The 24,222-nt window shown below is 43.8% G+C and overlaps 1 protein-coding gene across 1 annotated transcript in view; it reads left to right on the top strand.

Annotated features, from left to right (window-relative positions):
• The window catches only part of WNK2 (WNK lysine deficient protein kinase 2), an 87,464-nt gene that overhangs the window by 23,380 nt on the left and 39,862 nt on the right, over positions 1 to 24,222 (top strand). The window contains 4 exon segments of the mRNA XM_056501948.1: positions 12,140 to 12,312; positions 13,270 to 13,490; positions 16,458 to 16,615; positions 23,527 to 23,615. Coding sequence (XP_056357923.1) covers positions 12,140 to 12,312; positions 13,270 to 13,490; positions 16,458 to 16,615; positions 23,527 to 23,615 — 641 coding nt within the window.

Here is a 24,222-nt window from a genome sequence, read left to right as displayed (position 1 = left end):
AGTTCTACCAAGCAAAGAGATCCATCTTTAGAGAAAAAAATAATTCCTTTAAAAAACTTCTTAGTGAAAATGCGTACCAGTAGTGTTATTTATGGATTGGTGGATTGAACCGTTTTAAGGTGCATTGAACCCAATGGTTCTTCAATCCTACATTTTGTTGGCAAGCAATTTTCTTAAAAAAAAAACAAAAAACCAAATCCAGGCAATCAAATAAAGTGCTGTTCACCCCAATTAATATGATGTGTGTGCACTGTTTTTTTTTCTTCAGATGTCTAGTTTGAATAGATTTTAGTCCTTTTATTTAGAGGAATTGATAGAGGGCAAATCCTTCTGTTGCGTGTCTCTCTGGGGAGGGGTTCTTCCATTCCACAGTACTTTATTGGTGTGCCTGAAGTCAAACAGCAGCCAGATGGAAAAGATTTTTTGTTTGCTTTGTGTAGGTGCACATCAAGGTAGCAAAGAGCAGCGTCATCTCTATAGATCCCCCTCTTAAGGGAGCTGGTAAAGTGAGTTTTTGCCTGTTTTTCCTGTCAGCTGAGGAGAGAGAGAGAGAACAGAGAGCAACTTGTATTAAGTTGTATGAATCCAGAAAACAATATGTAATTAAACATACAGCAAACATTTTTTGGCAAATAGTCTCTGTAAACACTATCTTCTCACACTACTTCATGCAATCTGAGTATGATGCTCAAACTACCAGGCAGTTCTTTCCCATAACATAGTTTTCCCATTTGAAAGCCTTTTGGATATTCTTTAACTCTCAGGGTCCTGGGCAGTATCACCAACTGGTCAAAGAACAGGGTTCTGCCTCTCTGGTGGGACCTGGAGCACTGCCCAGCTCTGAGGCCTCTGCACAAGAATAGTGTGGAGCTGCTGGAATGTTCAGAGGAGGCCATGGAGCTGTTCCAGGGCTGGACCCATCTGCTCTGGAGCCAGGCTGGGAGAGCTGGGTGGGTGTGCTTGCCTGGAGAGGAGAAGGCTCCACGGAGAGCTCAGAGCCCCTACCAGGGCATAAAGGGGCTCTAGGAGAGCTGGAGAGGGACTGGCGACAAGGGATGGAGGGACAGGACACAGGGAATGACTTCCACTGCCAGAGGGCAGGGATGGGTGGGCTATTGGGAAGGAATTGTTCTCTGGGAGGGCGAGGAGGCCCTGGCATAGGTTCCCAGAGCAGCTGTGGCTGCCCCTGGATCCCTGGAGGGGTGTCCAAGGCCAGATTGGACACTGGGGCTTGGAGCAGCCTGGGACAGTGTAAGGTGTCCCTGCCATGGCAGGGGGAAGAAGATGATCTTAAAGGTCCCTTCCAACCCAAATCATTCTGTGATTCTATTCTTGAAATATTTCAGAAAATCAGAGTTTTCCAGATTGTTACTTTCCATAGCATCTCTCCAATGTTGTTTGGTAAATACAGTCCATGTAATAGTTCTTTTATCACGTGATAAAATCCATACTGCTTTACGCCACAGATTTTGAATTACTAAACAGCTGTGATCAAGGAGTTGAAACACACCAACTCAAAAGGAATGTGTCTGTGCCGAACAGTTGGGAATCTGCAAGTATGAGACGGGCGTTATTTTGGTTGCGTTTTTTTTTTTTGCTTATGCAGTTTTCAAGTTCTTCTCGGGATGGGCTGCAGGGACTCCTATCACTGAGCATCACTCACATTTGTTTAGATTTGGGGCTACTGGCTTTGTTTTCATAGGTGGTGTCTAGCCAAGATTCGAGCTTTGTTTGCATTTGATAATAGCCATTTGAATCAGTATTTTGTGCCTGTAGCCAAGGTCATGTGTCCTGTAACATTACTGGGGCTGTAGCAGAATGATTTCACAGGCTTCAAGTCACAAAGTGCCTCTGTGGTTGTCTGATTGAGCAATCTCTATGTGCCTTGGTTTGTAAGAGTTTCTTCATTGAATCTGGTAATCACTGACACGCTCAGAGACACTGTGCAGCCTGAACGCCTCAGACATAGCCAGTGTGATCCAGTGCTGTACTGATTCTCACAGGCCATCTCTAAATCAGGGTCTGTGCCAAGGGCCACAGTGGTCTCTCCACTGGCAACTTGCTCTTCTCAGCAGCAGGGTACCTCAGGCTCTGTTGGGATGGGTGCATGGCCAGGCTGGCTGTCAGACATCTCTGGCTCTGTTGGGATGGGTGCATGGCCAGGCTGGCTGTCCAGCATCCCTGGCTCTGTTGGGATGGGTGCATGGCCAGGCTGGCTGTCCAGCATCCCTGGCTCTGTTGGGATGGGTGCATGGCCAGGCTGGCTGTCCAGCATCCCTGGCTCTGTTGGGATGGGTGCATGGCCAGGCTGGCTGTCCAGCATCCCTGGCTCTGTTGGGATGGGTGCATGGCCAGGCTGGCTGTCAGACATCCCTGGCTCTGTTGGGATGGGTGCATGGCCAGGCTGGCTGTCCAGCATCCCTGGCTCTGTTGGGATGGGTGCATGGCCAGGCTGGCTGTCCAGCATCCCTGGCTCTGTTGGGATGGGTGCATGGCCAGGCTGGCTGTCCAGTATCCCTGGCTCTGTTGGGATGGGTGCATGGCCAGGCTGGCTGTCCAGCATCCCTGGCTCTGTTGGGATGGGTGCATGGCCAGGCTGGCTGTCAGACATCCCTGGCTCTGTTGGGATGGGTGCGTGGCCAGGCTGGCTGTCCAGCATCCCTGGCTCTGTTGGGATGGGTGCATGGCCAGGCTGGCTGTCAGACATCCCTGGCTCTGTTGGGATGGGTGCATGGCCAGGCTGGCTGTCCAGCATCCCTGGCTCTGTTGGGATGGGTGCATGGCCAGGCTGGCTGTCCAGCATCCCTGGCTCTGTTGGGATGGGTGCATGGCCAGGCTGGCTGTCCAGCATCCCTGGCTCTGTTGGGATGGGTGCATGGCCAGGCTGGCTGTCCAGCATCCCTGGCTCTGTTGGGATGGGTGCGTGGCCAGGCTGGCTGTCAGACATCCCTGGCTCTGTTGGGATGGGTGCATGGCCAGGCTGGCTGTCTACCCCCAGCATTGTTGGGCTGCTAACATGCAGTTCACACCAGAAGCTCAGTCCCTCTTTGTGACCTGTCACCTTTATGCTGCAACACTCTCCTAAATTCTATCTAATGTGCAGCATTTGTTACTAACAATGAACTTTTTTCCTAAAGTTCTTTGTAAAAATGCAAATGACTTTGTTAGAATAAAACCTGACCCCAGCAAAACCTCATGAAAAATCCTCAAGGACATGTATTTTTATTACTTAGCCAATTTTGCATTAATTTATGTAAACAGTCATTTTTCTGTTTAATTATACTTCTTAGTGTGAAGCAGATGCATTGCAGAAATCTGAGTTTATTATGTCAATGTTATTATATTTCTCAACCCAAACATACAATCTCCTTGGAAAATGGCCCGTATCTGTTTCTCACATACCCATGTTGATGTTACCCTTTCATGCCTTGCTGTGCAAGGGATGGGGAGTTCAGTTTTTAACTATTAGTGTTTTAGTTGACAAGCTCCTGTTATTCTTTTGAGCAGGGCTATAGAATGTCAAGCTTTGCAGGAGGGAAAAGCAAGAAAAAGGAGCTATTTTGTTACAAATGGGATGCTTTCAGCTTAATTCCTAACCATTATGGGAGACTGTGATGAATGTATCCTGCCTGGGAGTGCAGCATTTGCCTTGGAGTGCTTTCTAACAGGTTGTCAAGTGGTGTTAGGAATGCACCAGAAGTGACAGCTCCTTTCAGCACTTAGAAAGGTTCACAAGGAAGACATTTCCAAACTCCAGACACATAGCTCTGTTAAATATTTAGGAGCTGGGATACCCCAATCTGAAGAGTGGCTTTGTGACAGTAAAAGGTTCTTCTCACTTTCCCAGAGCTTTGCAGGCATTGCTGCAAGGAATGCCTGTCCAGTCTCTTGAGTTGTTGTAGCAATTGAGCTACTCACTTTTTCCTTTGTCTCCACTCTATATTTTTCCCACTCATCTTTTTTTTTTTTTAATTTTACCGCTAGCAGCAGCAGTGAGGAGTTGAACCTTTCTTGGGTGCTGCATTCTGTGAAGCAGGGCTGGAACAGAAGCAGAGTGTTCCTGGAGCAGTCTCAGGGCCTCTGAGGCTCATGACTTTTTCAGGTGCAGGAGTTTATCCTGGAATCATGGAATCTCAGGATGGTTTGGGTTAGAAGGGTCCTTAAAGCTCACCTGTTCCACACCTGACGTAGGCAGGCACGCCATCCATTAGACCAGGTCACTCCAAGACTTGTCCAATCTGGCCTTGGACATTTTGTGAGAAGCTGGGTATTTGCAATTATATGGCCCTCTGCAAGGATTTTTTTTTTTTTTTTTTTTTTTTTTTTCAAAACAACAAATTATTTTAAAGGAATATTTTCCTGTATTTCCCCTCAAAGGTCCCTCGCTAAAACTAGAAGCAGGTTGGGATTAGAAGAGCTCTTGATACTGCTGGGTGCTGCTCTTTCGTAGATCCAAGGTGCACTGAGGAATTCCTTATCCTTTCTCTGCGTGTGTTAGAAATGCAAAATGTGGCACAGAAGCATTAAATTACTTGGTGTAGGAGGCTCAACAGGCCACAGTGTGAAGGAAGAACTGAGAAAGTTTCTCTCCAGGATCCATTGAGCCACTGTTACAGTTTAAATTAAGATCTGTGCAAAGACCATCACTTTTCTGTTTTCTAGCTATTTTATGTTCCTATCCCTCAGTATAATTAATTTCAGCATGTCTGTATAAAGGCACATATGAACTTGGTCAGTCTTCCATGTTTTATGGAAACAGGAAAGTGAAAAGTTCTGAGGTGAACTCATACTGAGGGCTGTATGGGCAAGCTTTCCATGTTTACCTGGCACCAGGACAGCTCTTCACTGGGAGCAAGATAAAATATGTCTAGCTCAATCAGGCTCCAGTCACTGAGGTGATAAAAGATGTGGATGGCACAAGATGTTCTCCTGTACAGAGAGCTCGAGGTGGCTGCTGCAGCTCTGGCCAGTGAGACTGTTAATGGTGATGATGAAAGACCTCACTTTGCAGCTTCCTCCTGTAGGACAGGAGAGGGGGCAGGCATTGATCTTTCCACTGTGATGACCAATGGTAGGACCTGAGTTACCAGCATGGAGCTGTGCCAGGGCAGGTTTATGTTGGGTAACAGGGAAAGGTTCCTCCCCAGAGAGTGCTGAGTACTGTCCAGGCTCCCCAGGGAATGGTGACATTCCCGAGGCTGCCAGAGCTCCAGGAGCCTTTGGACAGCGCTCCCAGGGATGTGCAGGGTGGCCATTGTTGGGGTGTGTATGCAGGGCCAGGGCCTGGACTCAGTGATCCTGGTGGGTTATTCCCAGCTCAGGGGATTCTGTGATTCTGTGGCCAAAGGGATCTCCTGGGCTTGGCACAGAATCAAGTGAGAAAGAGTTTTTTAGTGCTGCTTTTATGTGACACAAGGTGCTTTTGTTAGAAAAGTGGTCATGTTAGAGGTGTATTCACAGCTGTGTAAGATGATTTGAGGAACTCTGAAGATCTCACCAGCAGTTTACTCCATCTGTCTGGTTTGGTGGGGAATCTTGGGGTGTTTTGTGGGTTTGTGGTGGTTTTCTTGCTAATTTGAACTTCTTTGAGGTTGTTTCCTAAAATAAATGTACTTAGTGTGTAATTGAAGACTGACAACTCACCCTTCAAGGACGTCATCATGAAGCCTGAAGGGCTGTTCCATGGATATCTTCTAGGGTTGGTAAGGCTGTCTAACCTGGGGTTCACTAAGAAATGCAACAGAGTCCAAGGGCTTTATTTGGGAGGCAGAAAATACGTATTCTACTCTTCATCTGCCAGAGAGGGTAAGGGGAAACAGGGGAGTGAGAGAAAGTAGCATTTGGCTTGGAGAGGAGCTGAACTGGACAGTACCATCCTAAACCATGATCTCAGGCCAACTGAGTATCCTATTGCCTGGACTGTGATTAATTCATTGGTAAGAATATTTCACCTTAAGAGTATTCTACAGATTGAAGTATACAATTGCTAGGTTATAACAAGATGGGAAATGGTAGTAATAATGGGATGAAGATGCTGTTTTCTTGTTAGAAAGGCAGGATTGAATGCTGCCCCAAGATGAAATTTGCCTGAGCAAAGCTAAATCAAATTTTGCTGGTTCTGCTAATTCTTCATGCTGTGTTAATTTTGGTTGGTGAAGCTCATTGGCTAAAGGAGCAGTAACGTCTGCATGCTGTTTGGTAACACTGGGTAAATAACAACGATGTTGATGCCTCCTGTCAGGCTGCAGAGGATGGTAGGGCATCTCTGGCAGGGTCTCTGGTGGGCAAGAGGTGGCATCTCCCTTCTTTAAGAAAATACTGTATCTGTGTAGCAAACACAGCAAAGAGAATCATAGAATCTTTGAATGGCTTGAGTTGGAAGAGATCATCTTCCAGCCCCTACGACCCTTCCACTGGACCAGAAAATATAAGCGGATTTCATACCTATACAATGAGTTAATTTATGAACTGCCCTAGAGTAAAGAGGTGAGATGGAATAAGAACAAAGGGGATGGCTTCTCCCAGAACACAAGCACTCTGCTGCTGGGCTGTGCTGAGATAAGTTTTAATGGTCACAGCCCACTGGGAGGCACAGCACTTCAAGGGCAGTGGATTCTCTCTGGCTCCTCTCCCCCACTTCCACCTGTCTGAAGGTGATTTTTTAGGCAGCAGCACTGAAGTGTCTCTCTCCACTCCTGCTGTGGGCCAGCCCAGGATTAAGCCTCCAAGGGATGGCTGGAGCATCCCTTCTGAGCTGACCAGTCCAGCACTGGAATGAGGGTAATTTACCTGCCCAGTTACTGTGTTTGTGGGTTACAGGAATTTGGTGAAATAAAGCGCTTTTTAAAAACACAACCAGTTGTTGCTTAAGCTTCAGTGAATTCTGGGCTCAGAAAGGATTCCAGAAAATAGCGAAACACCAAGTTCTCATGACATACCTGAAGTGTTTTTTTTTTGGTGGTTAGGGCTTTTTCCTTTCAGAGGGGATCTGGTATGATGGAGATTTTTTCACACACTGATTTCAGAGTTTCTGGTGAAAAAGGTGTTTTGTGAGGCAAGTTGGAACTGTTTTGGTATGTTGTCTGCAATCACAAGCTTAAGTGGAGCCTGTGAAACTCTAGCAATTAAGGAAGTTAAGGAGGTGCTACCTATAATTAATTTAATAGCTTGTGACAAGAATTTATTAAAGCATCTGTTGTCATGGTGTGGTTATGTTGGGAGGTTTTCACCTGTAAAACACACTCTGCCCGTGGTGTTGGGAGGCTTTTTCCTCTAAAACGCATACTCTGTCCATGGGGTTGTGTTTCTTGGGTGTGTTTGTGGCTCTTTTGGGATTGGAGACTTGAAGTATTGACTCCCCTTCCTCCTGCCCTTGCAGGATGAGCTGCTGAAGTTCTGAGGTTCAGTAGAAGATGTGAATCCCAGTGTTCCTCTGCTGTGTAAGGCTTTGAGATATACTTTAATCAGTTTAGAAAGTAGCAAGCTATGATTGAATCCAGCAAAAAAGCATGCTCAGCCTCTTCTACTGTGCCAAATTTAGCCATAAAGGTCTGAATTCAACTTCTAATTTTCCACAGATTTCTAGCAATGACTCAGGCAAGTAAGTCAGTCTTCCTCAGCTCAGTAAGTGTTCCACAGCTCCTGTTCACTGAATTATGAGTATCCATGGGGACAAGGTTTGCTTTTATGCCTTTGGAAAATGAGTTCCCCTGGGAAAGCCTCCCTGTGCTTCAGCAGCGCCACTGACAAATAGCAGGCTGTAACTTCACCGAGGGTGACTGAAGAATGTTGGCTGGATTCTGGTAGGGAATGAAGCTGTAAAATTTGTTTTCTTGATTTGCAAGTTGTTTGCTGGCATCTGCTGTTTGTTCACAGAGAAGGGATTTTATCCTTTTGGATTGCTTTAAGCAACAAGTTCTTATAACTGAGTGTATGGGGTGTGGGAGTGAAAGGTCTTAGATGCTATTAAAGGTGTATTGCATAGGCAGGTGATACTAAAGACATAGGGCTGGTACATGAGAGCAGAACTATGTTCCTGTCCATAAATCCATGGGAAACCAACAGGCAGTTCCACAGGAGATAGCTGGCAGTGGGTCTTGTGACTGATTTCACACTCAAGCCATCTTTCTAGTTGTGGTGCATGAGCAAAAGTACCTACTTGGAATGCAGATGTGAAAATTGAATGATCTGAACAGATGTTCATTCTGCTAATGGAGGTATTTGATTTCTGTCCCTGGGTTAGAAGTTTCTGGTTTTTCTTTCTTCATCAATGTGGGTCAGGTTTCTGCATGATGGAGGTGAGCCCTACCCTTGTTTCTGACCTAATGCTCCCACTTGCCTTAACAGTCAGGCCTTCATCTGTTCAAAATGAGACAAAATTAAATAACCATCAGTAAATGCAGCTATGTCAGTTTAAGAGTTTAAAAACAAAACACAAAAGTCCCAAGGAAACAGTATTTATAGGCTAGCTGGATACAGAAGTTCTTAGGCCAGGAAGATGGTAAGGTATCCAAGTGTCTGCAGTAATTTAACATTTTTTAACATAAGTGAAAATTCAAGATTGTAAAAGGAGAAAATTTAAAAAATTCTCTGAAACTGCAAAGCAGCACAACTTTCTAGTTTGCAACAGCTGTGCTCTAGACCCTGCTCCTACACAGTTCTATGCATTGAGTGTGAAAAATTTATGTAGTCTTCTTTGCAAGAACCCCTTTCTTCATGGTGGGGGAGAAGGAGTTGATTCCCAAATCTGTTTGCTCCTTTCAAGGAATTAGACAAGTCACTTGACCTTATTTGTTAATCTTGGAAGTCTTCTGAAGGCTCAGGTGAAGCCCAGTCTCCTGCTTGTATAAATTTCAGATCCTTAGTCAGAGCCCATATGTTACAACCTGGAGGAAATGATGCTTGGGGATGACTAACTGTACATGTTCCTGCTGTTAATTTGGGTGCTATTCCAGAAATTTAATTTGTAAGTTTTCCCTTTCCTTTTGTTCACACATTTACTAATTCCTGTCTTTGCTGTTTTTTTCCCATAAAGAATTTAATGAAGGGATAAATTTTATATTAAAAGAGGCATTATTTTGCCCTGGTCATGATGAGTAGGGTGAAGCAGAGAACATACATGTGTTGGATTAGCAGAAATTTGATTATAGATAGGATATTCACTTTGTATCTTCCTGCTGCAAACATCATGTTAATCCGGTTTAAATGAGTGTGGGATTTACCAGGATTGAGGCTGTAAAGTGCTCAATGGAAGTTCATGGAATCATGGAACAGTTCGGGTTGGAAGGGACCTTAAATCCCATCTTGTCCACCCTCTGCCCATGGGCAGGGACACCTTCCACTGTCCCAGACTGCTCCAAGTCCCAGTGTCCAGCCTGGCCTTGGGCACTGCCAGGGATCCAGGGGCAGCCACAGCTGCTCTGGGCACCCTGAGCCAGGGCCTCACCCCCTCACAGGGAGGAATTTCTTCCTCATACCCAGATGATCTTTAAGGCCCCTTCCAGCCCAAACTCTTCCATGAATCTATTGCTACCTTTCTTTGTCATGACCTTTCCAAACAATCCCATTCTCTATCTTAAAATGAAATGCCTGCAGGTTGTTTCAGGCTTAGACCCTTACCTTCAGGATGAGGACATTTTGCCTTGTGTGGGTTACATGATGGGGAATGAGTGTCTGTGACCTCAGTGAAGGTTTCTTGGGTTTGGATTAAATGCTGAGTGAGTCATGCAGTTAAACAGGTGTTTCTGCTGCTTCAGAGTAGAAAACACTTCGACCCTTAAGTCCTTTCAGAATCAGCTTATGTTTTTGCCAGGGACTCGTGTCAGATTCAGCCTGGAGGAATTTAGAGAATTGGGCCCTGATGGCACCAGAGACTCCTCCTGTGGTGGAGACTGCAGCCTCGCCTTGTCTCTCCAGCTGGAAAACAATACTCAGATATCAATCTGATGGAAAAAAAAAAAATCCAGATTTTTTTCTACTGTGATTACAAATAAAACACACATTTGCCTTCCATAATCACTTTGTTGCAGTTGCTAAAATGATCCTGCTATTAATATGTAGAATATGCAGAATATGATTGTCTGCTGAAGGGTAAAAGTTACCAATAAAGTAGCGGTGGAAAAGTTCTCACAGTGCTCAGAAACCTAGAAATGAGAGTCAAGGACTATGGTATTACTTTTTTTTTAGTTGGAAAGTATTTGCAAATCTGCTGGATCTGTGTGGCCACCTTTCCTTTTCTCTGCCAGCTCCCACTCTGCTCTCTTCCTGTCCTGCACAGGGACTTGCTCCTTCTCCTTCCTAACAGCAGTGTGTCTGATTTATTCTACAGGTTTTAAATTAGAAGGAAACTCAGCAGTGTAGGGAAGAAGCAATGGATTTGAGAGCAGTTCTGTGGCTCTTCTTGCTTGACTTGTTAAACAACCTGAATTTTTGTTGGGTTGTTTTTTTTGTTTGTTTGTTTTTTGTTGTTTGTTTGTTTGTTTGTTTGTTTTTTGTTTTTTTGGGTTTTTTTTTGTTTGTTTTTGGTTTTTGTTTTGTTTTTTGGTTTTTTTGGTTTCTTTAGGAAAAAGGCAGCTGGTGCAGAGCAGCAGAGGTGCTGCCTGGCTTGGCTGTGGCTGTTGTATGTGCTGTTGTCCCTGTGGGGCACGGGGGGCTCTGGCTGCCCTGGGGACCCAGCCAGGTCACTGCACACCCTGCACTGCCCAGCCCCAGGGCTGCTGCAGCTTCTTGTGTTTGCTCTGATGCTGCTCCACAGATCTCCGAGGGATCAGAGAGCCCTGAACAGCCCTGGTACCAATGGAAATGCTCCCCCTATGCACATGCTGCACTGTGGTAGGGTTTTGTCATCCACCAAGGGCTAAATCACTGTTCCATGCCTGTGTTTCCTTTGAAGTCTCCGTATGTAGCTGACTTGTTTGTAGCCATGGGAATTCTTGTCCCCATCTTGAACTGTCTGGGATTGTGGGTGAGAGCAGGCTGTGTGGGAATGGCAGTGGCTGATCCTTTTGCGTCTTGGCTACAAGTCAGCTGTGCTCCCAATTAATTCACTCTGTGTACGTAGGAGAGCACCTTGTAGAGACATGCCTAAATTACTTGAGAAAAGGTAGAAGTCTGAGGTCAAAATATGAGCTAATTAATCTTGGTGATTGGTGAACCTTTGGCTTTCTGAGTAAGAGCACATTCTAAAGATCCTAAAAGCTCCATTTCTGGGGCAGGAGTGGGCAGTGCTTTGGCCAAGGGGGGCAAACCAGGCAGGCATGATGGTGGGGTCTGGGGTGGAACTCCCCTGCTGCTCTCTTTTGTCATCCGAAGAGGTCAAAGCGAGTGTCTGGGCTGCCTGTTGGAGGGCTCCTTGTGCTGGGGAAGTCCAGGCAGCCCCAGAGCTTCTCCTGAGCCATGGGAGGGGCATGCATGTGCTGGGCAATGTCCAGCAAGGGCCCAGGGCTTGTGGGAAATGCCCTGAAATTCTCTAGGAAAGCCAGAGTAGTAGAAAACGACATTTTCACATTTCTAATCTAAAGAATTTCCATGCATATATAGTCTATGGAAGAAGCTGAAGAACAGCTGGCAGCACTTCTTTTACCAAAAAGAAGTCTGTAAAATGGAGCAGAACAGCAAATACACAGAAAAAATGGTGTGTTTAGGTTTTTTTGGAAGGTGGCATGGTTTTAATTTAGCCTGAGGTAAACAGGATGGGCTGTAGAGCCCAGTGTGGTGAGCAGGGACCTCAGCTGGTGCTCTTTGCCAGAGGAGCAGCTGAGGTGGTAGAAGCCATCCTGGCTGTGAGAACGTATGTACCTGCAGATGACATTCTGTGTGTATTGATCCCTTGGATAAGGAGCTTCACAACACCCAAACATAAAGAAATAGCTGAGGTTTGACCCATCATGCCAGGGGTGTGTTCATAGTGCCTGAAATATTCGTGCTGTCATGAGCATGGTGTAGCACAGGCATGCCTTTGTCTTCTTGATACTGGATTTAGGCCAAGTGCCCTAGTTCATACACACTGCTGCTCTTATTACATAAAAGATTTTATAATTGCTCTTGACAAAAGCATAAATCTAAAATTCTGAATACCCTGGCAATGCAGAGCCTTTATTTTTGTCCATCACTAATAATAATGTCTCATTTTGGCTTATAGGACAGAAAACTCACAAAAGTAGAGAGGCAGAGATTTAAAGAGGAAGCAGAAATGTTGAAAGGTCTACAGCACCCAAATATCGTGAGGTTTTATGACTTCTGGGAATCCTGTGCAAAAGGCAAAAGATGCATCGTGCTGGTTACCGAGCTGATGACCTCTGGAACGCTGAAGACGTAAGTACTGCGCTCCTGGCAAGGGACTAAGAATAGCAGCAGACATTTATAGCAAAATCCTACTTTTGTATGCTGAAAAAAGCCATCTCCAGATAAAAGTGAAAAATGGAGCTGTTCTCTGTCATTTGTCCCCGCATTTGAACCACAGTGGTTTGACAGGCAGAATTTTGGCCTCCATCTCTTTCTGCCTGCTTCCCTGTTTCGATTATGCAACTCGAAGCTGTTCTCTGGCGTTTCATCTTCCGCCCATGACATTTGGATTTGTCAGGGTGTATTTTATGCTTGCTTTTGTGCTTGTATTTGCATGTTTTGTTAGGGAATTCAAGTGGAATAGCACTTGAATGTTAGAATCTCATAGAAGCTGAAGGTGCTCTTCTAAGGTTATCTTCTAAGCAATATTAATTAATAACTTCTGGCACTGACAGTCTTGTTAAGGTTGATATAAAGCGGTTGGCATGAATTCTGGAACAGATTTTCAGCCTAAATGGAAACAGTACTCAGCCAATATGCTGCTCTGCCAGTGTATTAGCAGGCCCTACATATTCCCCAGACGTCCCCTCCCAACCAGCCCTTCAGGTAAATGGAAAGAAATGCAGGTGCGTGGTACAAAGGTCCAAGTTTTGTGGTTCAAATTAAATTTCAGTATTCTTATGATTCAAAATATATGAGCGTATTCTAAAGCTGTTCTCTGCATGAAATGAATTGCTGAGCTACTAGACTTCAAAATATTTGCTTGTATTTGCACCAAAAATGCTTATTATCATCCTCCCTAAAACTGAGTGCTCTAATTCCTCCTTTCAAAAGATCTATTTCATTTGATTTTGGGATATTTCTGTGTTGCTCTTGTGGCATCTAATAAAGAGCTTTTATCCATAATGGAGCTGTTAAAGCTCCTCAAATCTCTAATAAAATGTTTTCACTTCCTTTATACCCACTTGTGTGTATGTTGTGCTCTAGGTATCTGAAGAGATTTAAAGTGATGAAACCTAAAGTCCTGCGGAGTTGGTGTCGGCAAATCCTGAAGGGTCTTCTTTTCTTGCACACAAGAACTCCACCAATAATTCACAGAGATTTGAAATGTGATAATATTTTTATTACTGGACCAACTGGATCTGTGAAAATAGGAGACTTGGGTCTGGCAACACTCAAGAGAGCTTCATTTGCCAAAAGTGTCATAGGTAATGCTTCTGTTCTCCGTGCCTTCCCTCGCTTAGTATCGTGGCTGTCTTTTTGCATTAGTGGTTTTTAAGTTACAGATTGGTAGTGGAGATTAAAGTGGGTTTGGGTTTGTTGCTTTTATACCACTATAAAAATGGGAATCAGTAGGTAATGGTATCATAACTTCCTCTTTCTTCCTTTATCATCCTTAATGCATAGGGAGCCCAGTACCAGTGAAGTCAAAACAACAGAAATTTCAGATATGTGCTTGGCTGCTGTGGGTCTGCTTAACCTCATTGATTTTAGTGAACTCACGTTTGTTTATATTTTTTAGGTTTCTCTGGTTTTTAACTTCTAGTAATTGGTGTTGTTTTTTTCTCTATCGAGGGTCAGTATTTCTTCAAATAATTTTTTGCAGGGTAACAATTGTTCATGGGACATAATGGAATAATATAAATGATAACAATACTGGCAATACAAATATTGGGAATAATTCCAGAAGTACCAGTACTTGGAATAGTATCAGTAGTACCAATACAAGGAGTAACATCACTAATACTAGTATTGGTAAGAATATTAGTAATACTCATACAGGTTTTTGTAAAATCAGTTGTGAACAGAGCACCATTGAAATACGCTCATGTCTGAAAGGGATTTGATACTGGAAGGGCTGCAGGATGCTGGCAAAGTGTCTGCATTCATTTTGGCAGTAAAACCAAGCTTATAGTTTTCATGAGTAGTGCTGCTCCAAGGAGAGTATTAAGGAGGCTTGGAAACACTGATGATGAGTAATGCTGCCCCTCTGCAGAGGGAGCAGCTCTAAAGACATATCAGTAGCTGCATTTCACATTGGCTGGGTGGGATGAAGTCACTACCTTGCAGTGTCTCTGTGGGAGCCCAGCCAGGTCAAACCTACTCCTGCCAAGAGCAGCTGAGTGGGTGCTGAACAGCTTTCACGTTTAGGTGGGCTGTTATGTTGAAGAATGCTTGTAGGTATTCCTTTCCACCCCAAGGAGTGGGGGAAAATGTCATTTTTGTCCTGTTCTGGAATGGGGCCAAGTTTTCCATTTGCTTCTTAGACTATTGCTGTCACATTTTCAGATTTGTTTTAAATGCTCTGTAATTCATGAGATTCACTCCTACTGCTGAGTCGTGTTCCTTCTAAAGCAAGACAGCAGCTCCAAAATAATTCCCTGTGGCAGCTGTTAACCGTTTCTGAACTGCAGCCTCTGCCTTGGTGGCAGCTGGAGCAAACATCTGGAGAGAGGGACTACACTGGGCCTCCATGACATGGGTCTGGCTGATTTGCTAAGGCTGGAGGAATGAGTGTCTTTGAGGTGGAGATCAATTTTGAATTGCAGAATTAATTTTACAGAAATGCTTGTTCACAGGTTAGGTCGAGTCTGCTTCAGAGATGTATGCAAAAGCAGACCTGAATTTTGAGGGTTGTCCTTTGTTACCATTTAGAAAGAGTTTAGGACAAATCAGAGAATGCTAGAATGGTTTGAAATGGAAGATGCCTTAAAAATCATTTTGTCTGCCATGGCTGGGACACCTTCCATTATCCCAGATTGCTCCGTGCTCCATCCAACCTGGTCTTGGATACTTCCAGGGCTGGGGTTTCCTCAGTTTCTTTAGGGACTTGGGTGATGGCTTGTAACTGGAGGAGTGGAGATTTAGATTGGATGTTAGGAAGAAACATATTACTATGAGAGTGGGCAGGCCCTGGCACAGGGTACCCAGGGCAGCTGTAGCTGCCTCTGGATCCCTGGAAGTATCCAAGGCCAGTCTGGACAGGGCTTGGAGCAGCCTGGGACAGTGGAAGGTATCCCTGCCTTTGGCAGGGAGTGGATGAGATGGTCTTTAAGGTACCTTCCAATCCAAATCATCCTGGGATATGCCAGAAATATTTTTTCTGATTATATGTTACTTTAATGACAGTTGTGCTTTTGCTGCTGATTAGTGATGGCATAACATAGCACTGCTGGGATTTGCCTGGGCTGGGGGCAGTTTGGGTGCTAAGGCTGGACAGGCAGAGTTTATCTGAGTCTTTCTCATGTCCAAAACCTGTCACTCCGTTTAGCATCCTGGCGGCTTGTCCCTTGACATACCATTGCACTGATCTCTCTCCCTTCATCTTTTCTATGTAGAAAAGAAATAAACTAGTCATAATTCCTAAGCATGAATTACACTGGAATACAGTTCCTGGAATGAATTGCCCAAATTATGATAGTTTTCTGTTTTGCTATATAAAACCCCCTTTTTCGGAGTAGTTTGCTGAGCAAATGTTGCAAGTGTTGGAAGTTGCTGCTTGTCCCCAGGCTGCAGCTCACAGTGCCTTGCTTCATATTTACCCAGTTGTGTCAGATTCCTGACACCCTAATCCCTATTGAGTAGGACCTTGTTCTGAGTAGCCTCATTGATTTGTCCCACTAAACCAGTGACAGAATTAGGTTTTATGTTTTGTGCATGACTTTGTAGTGATTTGTGATACTGCTGGCTTCCAAAGTGCTGTCTGCGTGCTGGTGGTTAATCTATGTTTCTGGAGGAAACAAAAAATGCAAATTTTCACTGATAAAAACAAGAGTGAAGGCTTTTGTTTCTTCTCTCCTTCCCCCCAGCCCCTGCTACCCCTGTATGCATCCTTCTCTCCAGCTGGACAGAAACCATTTCATCACTTCAGTAGGGGCAGGAAATAAACCATAGCTCATTTTCTTGTTCACTTTTGAAATTCTTCATTCTTTTTTCTTCCCCCCCACTTCCCCTCCACCATACTTCCCCCCTTTGGATTATTGTCAGCAAGCCATGGGCATGGAAGTGCATAACATTGGCTTTCCTCCCTGGGGGATGCTTGATCTCTTTTGAAATGATCTTGCATACACCTGTACACAGTTGTACTGGGCACACTTCTTACAGGTGAAAAAGCTTGTGGTTAAAGGCATTTTGATTCCTGTAAAAATCACCATTATTTTTATGTGTCCGTGTAGGCACACCAGAATTCATGGCCCCTGAAATGTATGAGGAACACTATGATGAATCTGTGGATGTCTACGCATTTGGAATGTGCATGCTGGAAATGGCTACCTCAGAATACCCTTACTCAGAATGCCAGAATGCTGCTCAAATCTACCGAAAAGTAACCTGTGTGAGTACACATCCTTAACTGGTATTGGATCTTGTCGCTGCAAGCTTCAGAAGCATATTTCAATGAGATGTTGGCTCCGCTGTTGAGGTGTCTGAGCTCTGGGTTACACAAACCTATTTCAGGCTTATGTGTAAGCTTACAATTCTGCACTTGGAGTGTGTTTGACTGGATGCGGCTACATCACGTATTTTCAGTATTCTTTGTCACTGACTTTTATCTCTATTAGCCACAAACACAGCCCAATGGGCTGATGCTTGGTAGTTTAACTCTTCTTAGAGTGCTGCTTTCAACCCAGAGCCACTCAGAAATAATTTTAAAGCCTACAAAAGGCCTCAAAAACTGCTCAGCAGTGCAGTTATCTTCATTTTGTGGCTGTAGCAGCTCCCTTGGCATTGCAGGGAGGCCAGCGTGTGCAGCCATGGATCTGCTGGCTGCTGACCATGCTCTGCACTAGGGGCTGGCTGCAAATCGTGCTGCAGCTTCTCAGAGATATGGAGTGGGCTTGATGGCTCAGGGGAGTTCCTTGCCTTTATTCTAGTTATTCAAGGCTAGGTTGGGCAGGGCTTGGAGCTGCCTGGTCTAGTGGAAGGTGTCCCTACCCATTACAGGGGAGGTTGGAATGAGAGGACCTTTAAGGTGCCTTCCAAACCCAAACCATTCTGTGATCCTAGAGGCACATGGTTACTCCATGTTGTTATTCTGTGGTTCTTTATCGCTGTGTTTATTACGTGTGGCACAAGAGATGTTGGCTCTGTTTTGGTATGGCCCTTTAGATACGCCTAAAGGCTAGCAGAGTGGGCATCTTAGGGGACACCTCCTTGGGCTCTAGAGCTTCACGCAGTGGCTACAAGAGGCTCTTCTCATTTTAGGCTCTGTAGCTTCATGTCCTGCATGTGAGACCAGTGCCCAGTACCACCGTGGGAGCTGGTATTACTGGGAATGTGTGTGTGCACCTGGAGCCACGGAGACCATTGAGTTCCTCACTGCTCCATGTACTCAGAGTAGCTCTGTGCACACCTTGTAACCATCTGGAATATTGGCAGTTAAGACTTTGCAAGGCTCCTAAGCATCATTTATCAAAGCAATATCCAAGACGGCAAAGAATAATGATTAATCAGAGGATTCCTAATTAGATGTTATATTTCAGGTTTTAGGCTTAAGTAGCCATTTTTTTAACACAGATGGAAGCCTGAGCCAACTCATTTTCAATGGTAGTAACTTTTACACAGCTCAGGATTAGATAGTAAATTATTACAGTTTTGTAAAACTGGCTTTATACTGGCAGCTTCAGAGAGGTGGGAGATGATGTTTATCACGTAGAAAAAGCAATGGCAGAGAAACTGTTGTAAGGTCATTGTAAGGGGTACTTTTGAAGCAGAACTGTCTGGCAGGAAAAGCTGAAGACAAAAGCAGCAGGTACTAGCATGGATGGTGCGCAGTTTTCACCTGAATTTGGGGTAGTAGCAGTGGGAGCAAAGGCACCAGGATTCCCTAGATGGCAAAATTGACATTACTATTTTCAAGGAAAGGGTTAACCAGCTCCCTGTGGAGTGGAGGAAGCCCTGTCAAATGCCATGAGCTGCACAACTGTCAGGCAGGAAGGAGGAGCAGGGGGTGGACCTCTGGGGTGAGGGTGCAGGAGGAGCCTCCTCCTGGGGGAGATCCTCTGTGCCAGGAGGAGCCTTTTGGTGGGCTCAACAGGTCCTCCAGCGGATCTGCATCGCAGGGGAGCTGCCGGCAGAAGGGACCCTGCTCCTGCTCCGAGCAGCGTGAGTGGCCGTGGGGTCTGAGGGATGCAGCAGCTCAGGAGGAGGTGGAGGAGGTTGGGGTGTGGGGTCCTGAGCCAGCACCATGCAGTGGGGTCTGCCCCAGGCTGGGACAGTGACTACAAACAGACAGAATAACTCTAAAATCACTTGAGTGAAGAGTTAGGGTGGTGATACGGCAGCTTGTGCAAGCCTTCAGGCGTATAGACTGAAATGTAGTCTAAAATGGAGTGTAGGCTGAACCCAAGAGGCTGAATTAGACTATTTTCTTCCAGTATTAGATTAGGTTTGGGGCTCTCACTAGAGCAGAAGGTGGCTCTGAGCTTCTTGGACAGAGAGGATGCAGAGCCCCTGAATGCTGCAGCTCCTCAATGAGATGTTTACTTCTTTATGAAGCTGGGGCTTTTTTGCACTAGAAGTATAAATGCTATTTCTCATGTTTTAAACTGAGGGTCAGTGCATTGTGTTTGCTGTGTCTAGTTGCTTGATGCCTTATTTTACTTTATACTTTTAAAATAAACTTTATTTTCTTGCCTTGGGCTCAGCATTGCAGTGGTAACCACAAGAGGTGTTGATAGCATCCGTAGAGGTTGGAATTGCTGGTTAGAGTTTGTGTCAAGGAGCGACAACCAACAAAATCTTTAGACTGCCTACCTTCTGTTGGGTCCCTCAGAGCTGACATTCCCTCTGCTGCCCAGCACAGACGGGGCATTATTTGTGTTTTGCCACTCTAATATCTTTTTCAGTAGTTTCTGCTTTGTGTCCTAGCACTCTACCATACCCTTGCCTGCAACTAGGACACGAGATACACCTCAGGTCCTGGCTGTCCAAGCCACACACATTGGTTGTCCTTACTAGTGTAGAAAAATGTAAACATTGCCTTTCTGAGACATTATTATTTCAGCATATGTCACATTCTACATTTCTGTAGTGTAAGATTATTGTACTTAATTTATTTTAGTGCCTTTTTATTCTGTCTGACCGTATTCTTATGGCTTAATTGCTGCTTTAATATTTGCATTCCTGTTTTTCCATGTGTGCCTATATGTTTTCAGTTGTCCAGGATAAGGTGATGGTCATGTTTGGGAATGTGCAGAGGGCCTCGTTTCTCTGCCAGATGAGACATACTTGTTCCAACTTGTCACTTCTCTCTCCTCTTTCAGCCCAAACGATGGAGTTCAAACATTAAAAAAATGGAGATGTACCATAAATAGAAAACTCATCTTTCCCAAGCAGTGGGGCCAAGCCACATTTACCACAGTTCACTTTGAAGTGATTCCTGGTCAGCATATTTGCAGTGCCCTTCGTTCTGATGCCATAATCTCATTTTTCATGCATAACTTGATGGTTTTTCTTACTCAGATTTTTTTTGTGTTTAATCATTCTGCCAAGTGATTCTGATGCAGACAGTAGTGATAAAACATCAGAATCCGTGACCTTCCCAGGCTGCTCCAGCCCAGTGTTTTCTTAGGGATGCGCAGCAGAATGCAAAGCAGAGCAGCTGCATCTCCAGGGAGTTCCTGGCCATCTCCTTGGATTTAGTGGTACAAACCTGTGCTTCAGAACAAGCCACCCTGTGACAGCGTTCTGTTTTGCATACAAAGCTTTCATATTGTTTGTTCTCATAAACTATTGAAGGCTTTTCAGCATTCATAGGCTGTATGCTGTAGTGCACACAGCCAGAATAAATGCTGTAGCTGTGGCATAATGACAGCAGGCAAATAATGCTGTGAATGTCATTGCATAGACTTCTTTTGGAGATCTTCTTAGATCTGCAAGTAATCCTCTTAATTTCGCATTAAGATGGAGCACCATTCTAGAGTGAAAGAGGGATGAGTTTATAATTGTACACAGTGATGTCATGGAATAAAATCCTGGTAAAATTGGAAGCTTTACCTTCATTTCAGTGTCTTCAGAGATGTGTGCCAGGATGCAGCTTTTTTTACATGGCTTCAGCTTTTTTGGTAGCAGGTTTTTTCCTTTTTTAGGAATGACATGAGCCTAGAGTTACCTTCAGGTGAAAGGTACAGTGGTAGCCCAGAGAAGGCTGTCTCTGGGGTGGAAGGGCACTTCTCAGGGCCAGGAAAGCCTCTGGAAAGCTGACTGACATAGGTCAGATGTGCCAGTGACTCATGTGGCATTCACTGTGTCCCTTCAGAGCATCACGTGTTGCCGTTCCAAAGTGTGCTCTGCTGATGGAAAAAGGCAAGTGGCTGTTTTTAGACCCTGAAGAACAAGCAGCACGTTTCTTTCTTCAGCATGAGGGATACAACTTTAATATCTGTAGCTGCCTTGTACTGGGGGGCAATGGATCACAAATCTAATTGCTTCAGAAAGAAAGGGATGGGAATAAGTGGTGATGAGGAGTCAGAATAAATTATCCTGTTTGAGACAGAGAAATTCTCAAAAGGGAAATTATTTGATCTATCATTTTGAGAGATCTTGGGTTATATATGTATATATATATTTTAATGTTTAAGGAACTTGTATTATCCTTATGCCCCTTACGCCACCCAGCAAGCCCTATCTTTCACATGTGGTAGCATTGAGTTTATTTTAATTTATAAGAGGCTGTACAGCTTTCAAAGTCATGGATAATTTCTTAGCTAATACGCTTTGAATCTTGGTGCTGTGTTTCCTCTAGAATGCTCAGGGAAGACAGATGGCTTTTGTTTAGGTGAATGAGATGAGTCCTTTGATGGCAAATACAATCCCCCTTCATTGTCAGGGCTGTTGTGCTGCAAGGGAGGGTTTGCAGCATCCCAGTGAGATGGCCTTGGAGAGTTTAATGAAGAGTAAGGAACAAAAGCATCCTATAGCACAGGGGCAGGGAGAAACACTTTGGCAAAGCAGCTCTGTTCAGTACTTCACTCTGCATGTTATGTCCTTGTTTGTTTTAGTCATCTATTCATAGCTTAGCTGTTCAGCAGATTAACACAATGGATGTTTGGAGAGGATTTGGTATTCTATCCAAAGATGGGGGAAATAAAGTGTTGATGGAAGAATTGCTTTTTTAATTTGTGGAGGCAATTTGTAAAGTCAATTTTGGGAACCAGCCATCGGGGATCTGATGCTCTGGACACCCTGTGCCAGGGCCTCCCCATCATCACAGGAAGGAATTTCTTTCTTATGTCTAATCTAAACCTGCCTCTCTTCAGATTAAAGCTTTTATTAGGTCTTATTACCCTTTCTTCCTGGAAAGGGTCACACTAATATGGAAATCAGTTTTCTCATAGCACAGAACAGTGAATTGAAGTGTATAGATTTATTCTTCTTTCTGATTAAGAACACACTAGACTTCTTTCAGTGAAGTCCTGCTGAAAATACACTTTGGTGGTGCTTTTTCTCTCATTTCTAATTCAGGTATCAGAGCTCTCCTAAGAGCTCACCTTGGCACATTGGAGCCAGCCTGGGCACTCCAGTGCCTTTTGACACATTTTTCTAATACACAAAATTTGAATCTTCATCTCATCAGTAAGATTTATGTTTGCTTAAGCAAATAATTCTTTTTAGTGGGTGACAACCAGCCAGCCACGTGTACAGATTATTTTGGTTTGTTCTCACAAAAATGGGTTTCTTTGGATCTCTGCAGCTTTCTGCTGAAGTAAAACCAAGGAGCTGAGTCTTTGTGTGACTGTTCTGTATATTTATTACTATCTTTTCAAAATTTGATTTACATATTTCACTCTGGAATTTTAAGACAAATAGGGGGTTGTTGACATAAAATTATTAATTAATAAAGTTTGAAGTAGAATCTGAGGCTTGAATAATCTGATCCTGGAATATTCAGAAATTCTCAGAGGCTCCAGCCCTCACTGAAATTCATTCATAAGATTTATTCAAGACTTAATTCAGTGTATTACTTGCAGACACTCTTTGAAAATACTTGTTTTCTTCTTTTAATCCACTGGGTGAGCCAGAAGTCCACTCTGCAGGGCTCCTTATCTGCATGAGCCATTATTTACTGTAATTTCAGAGTGAAAGTTTAAAAGCATTTGAATGGAGCTAAATGTCCAATTCCTGTTCAGTTATGTACTTGATTACATTCTGGTTTTTTAGATAAAGGAAATTGTGTTTCCTTTTTGTTCTGCTTATTGACTTCATTGGAAGTACTTGTCCTTAAGTGGTAGGGTCTAACTGCATCATCTCTTCTCAAATTAATTTTGCCATATTTTCATCTGTATACATCTTGGTTTAGTAGGTAGAGGTAATAATGTGTTTTTAAAAGGGAATCAATTAATTCTGTGATTTAAGCTGGGCATCACAAATAAACAGAAGAACTTCTTGTGTTGCCACTTGTCATCTGTAGCTGAATATATACATGGGTGTGGGGACATTGATTCTGCTTCCCAGGATTGTCATCTGCAGTGGGTACTTGGGTTTTCTCCTTGAAAGGCCATGCTTATAGGGTGATGTTCCAAATATGTTCCCAGCAAAAATGCTAACATTTGACTGAGATTTAACTAGATTTATAGGTTGCACCTGCTCTATCAGAAGCTATCTATTCTATTTCTATAGGAATTCCCAAGGGGAATTTCTAACAGTATCCTGGGAAATTCAGGATATTCAGGTGCAGAGCTGTTGAGTGTATTCTCCTGCTTCCCTGCTTGGTTTTTGGGGTTGATATGTAACTTTTTTATGTAGAGGAGAATGTGTTGGAGAGTGTTTGGGTCATGGAAAAGCAAGGGGTTTGTGGGAAATAGGAATATGGAATATTCCAACGTATTTTTGACTCATTTTCTGTACTAGCTATCTGAAGAAAACTGTGATAATTTGTCTTTATCCATTTACTGCTTTGAGAATTACGTCAAAAACATAAAAGGAATAATTTCAGAAAATGGTTATTTTTGAAATTTAAAATTAGCTGTTTCTTCAGTATTCACTTGAGAGTCCAGAGGACACAAAGGTTGGTAAAGAAAAAGGGATGCTTTCCCTGTGCACGGCTGAGCTTGTGCAAACTAGTGTACTAATTTTGAAGTACAGTACCCCGAAATCCTCAACTCAGTTTGGCATTAAGACTAGCAACTTAAAAGTATTAGCTAATTCTGAGGTTGAATTACCTTTAAAATGCAGAGAAAATATGCTTAATTAAGAGGTATAATGTAATTCCTTTTCACATTAAATTGTTTTTCTCTATGCTTTTAGGGTATAAAGCCAGCAAGCTTTGAGAAAGTTACTGATCCTGAAATTAAGGAGATAATTGGGGAGTGCATCTGCAAAAACAAAGAAGAAAGGTTTGTTTCAAGGGATCGAGTTTTGTATTAAATAACTAATTAATGTATTAAATAATGTGTATGCAAGGATTTCAGAACTGTCTGTGTCTTTCTGCTCTGGTCTATGGGTCTCCCCTGTGCAAATATAAATTATTTCCTGCTTTCCTGACATTCAGTGTCAGGATAAGCAGTGCTGTTGTGTCTCTCAGCCCCTCAGCATTACTGTGGAGCTGAGCTAGGGTGTTCTTGCAATTTCCCAGAAAATCTCACCGGGGAGGTTCTGTGGGGGCAGTGAGGGTGATAAAGGTTGGTGTGGTAGTACAAGATCACAAGATGTTGTAGCAGATTTCATTGGCCTCTGGACCTGGAGACATGTTGTGCCTTATTTCCAGCTTTTGTTTTAAAAACTGATGTTTTACTGGTCTCTGCCAGTTGTGTTGTGCTCAGTATTTCCTGACTTCCACAAATACAGTTTTTAGGGACTGCAGCTGACTGCCTAGGGAGAATCGCTTCTCTGGTACTCTGTAAGGTCAGATACTTAAAAGTTTAACAAAGCTATAATCTGCGTTTCTCTAAATGTTTGTGATGTATGAATATTGCTAAAGCTTTGAGAAATGGGAAATGTCAC

This window comes from Oenanthe melanoleuca, chromosome 12, assembly GCF_029582105.1.
Source record: "Oenanthe melanoleuca isolate GR-GAL-2019-014 chromosome 12, OMel1.0, whole genome shotgun sequence".
NCBI lineage: Eukaryota > Metazoa > Chordata > Aves > Passeriformes > Muscicapidae > Oenanthe > Oenanthe melanoleuca.
Note: the sequence above shows the minus strand (reverse complement) of the source record. Positions and strands in the feature narration are given on the sequence as shown.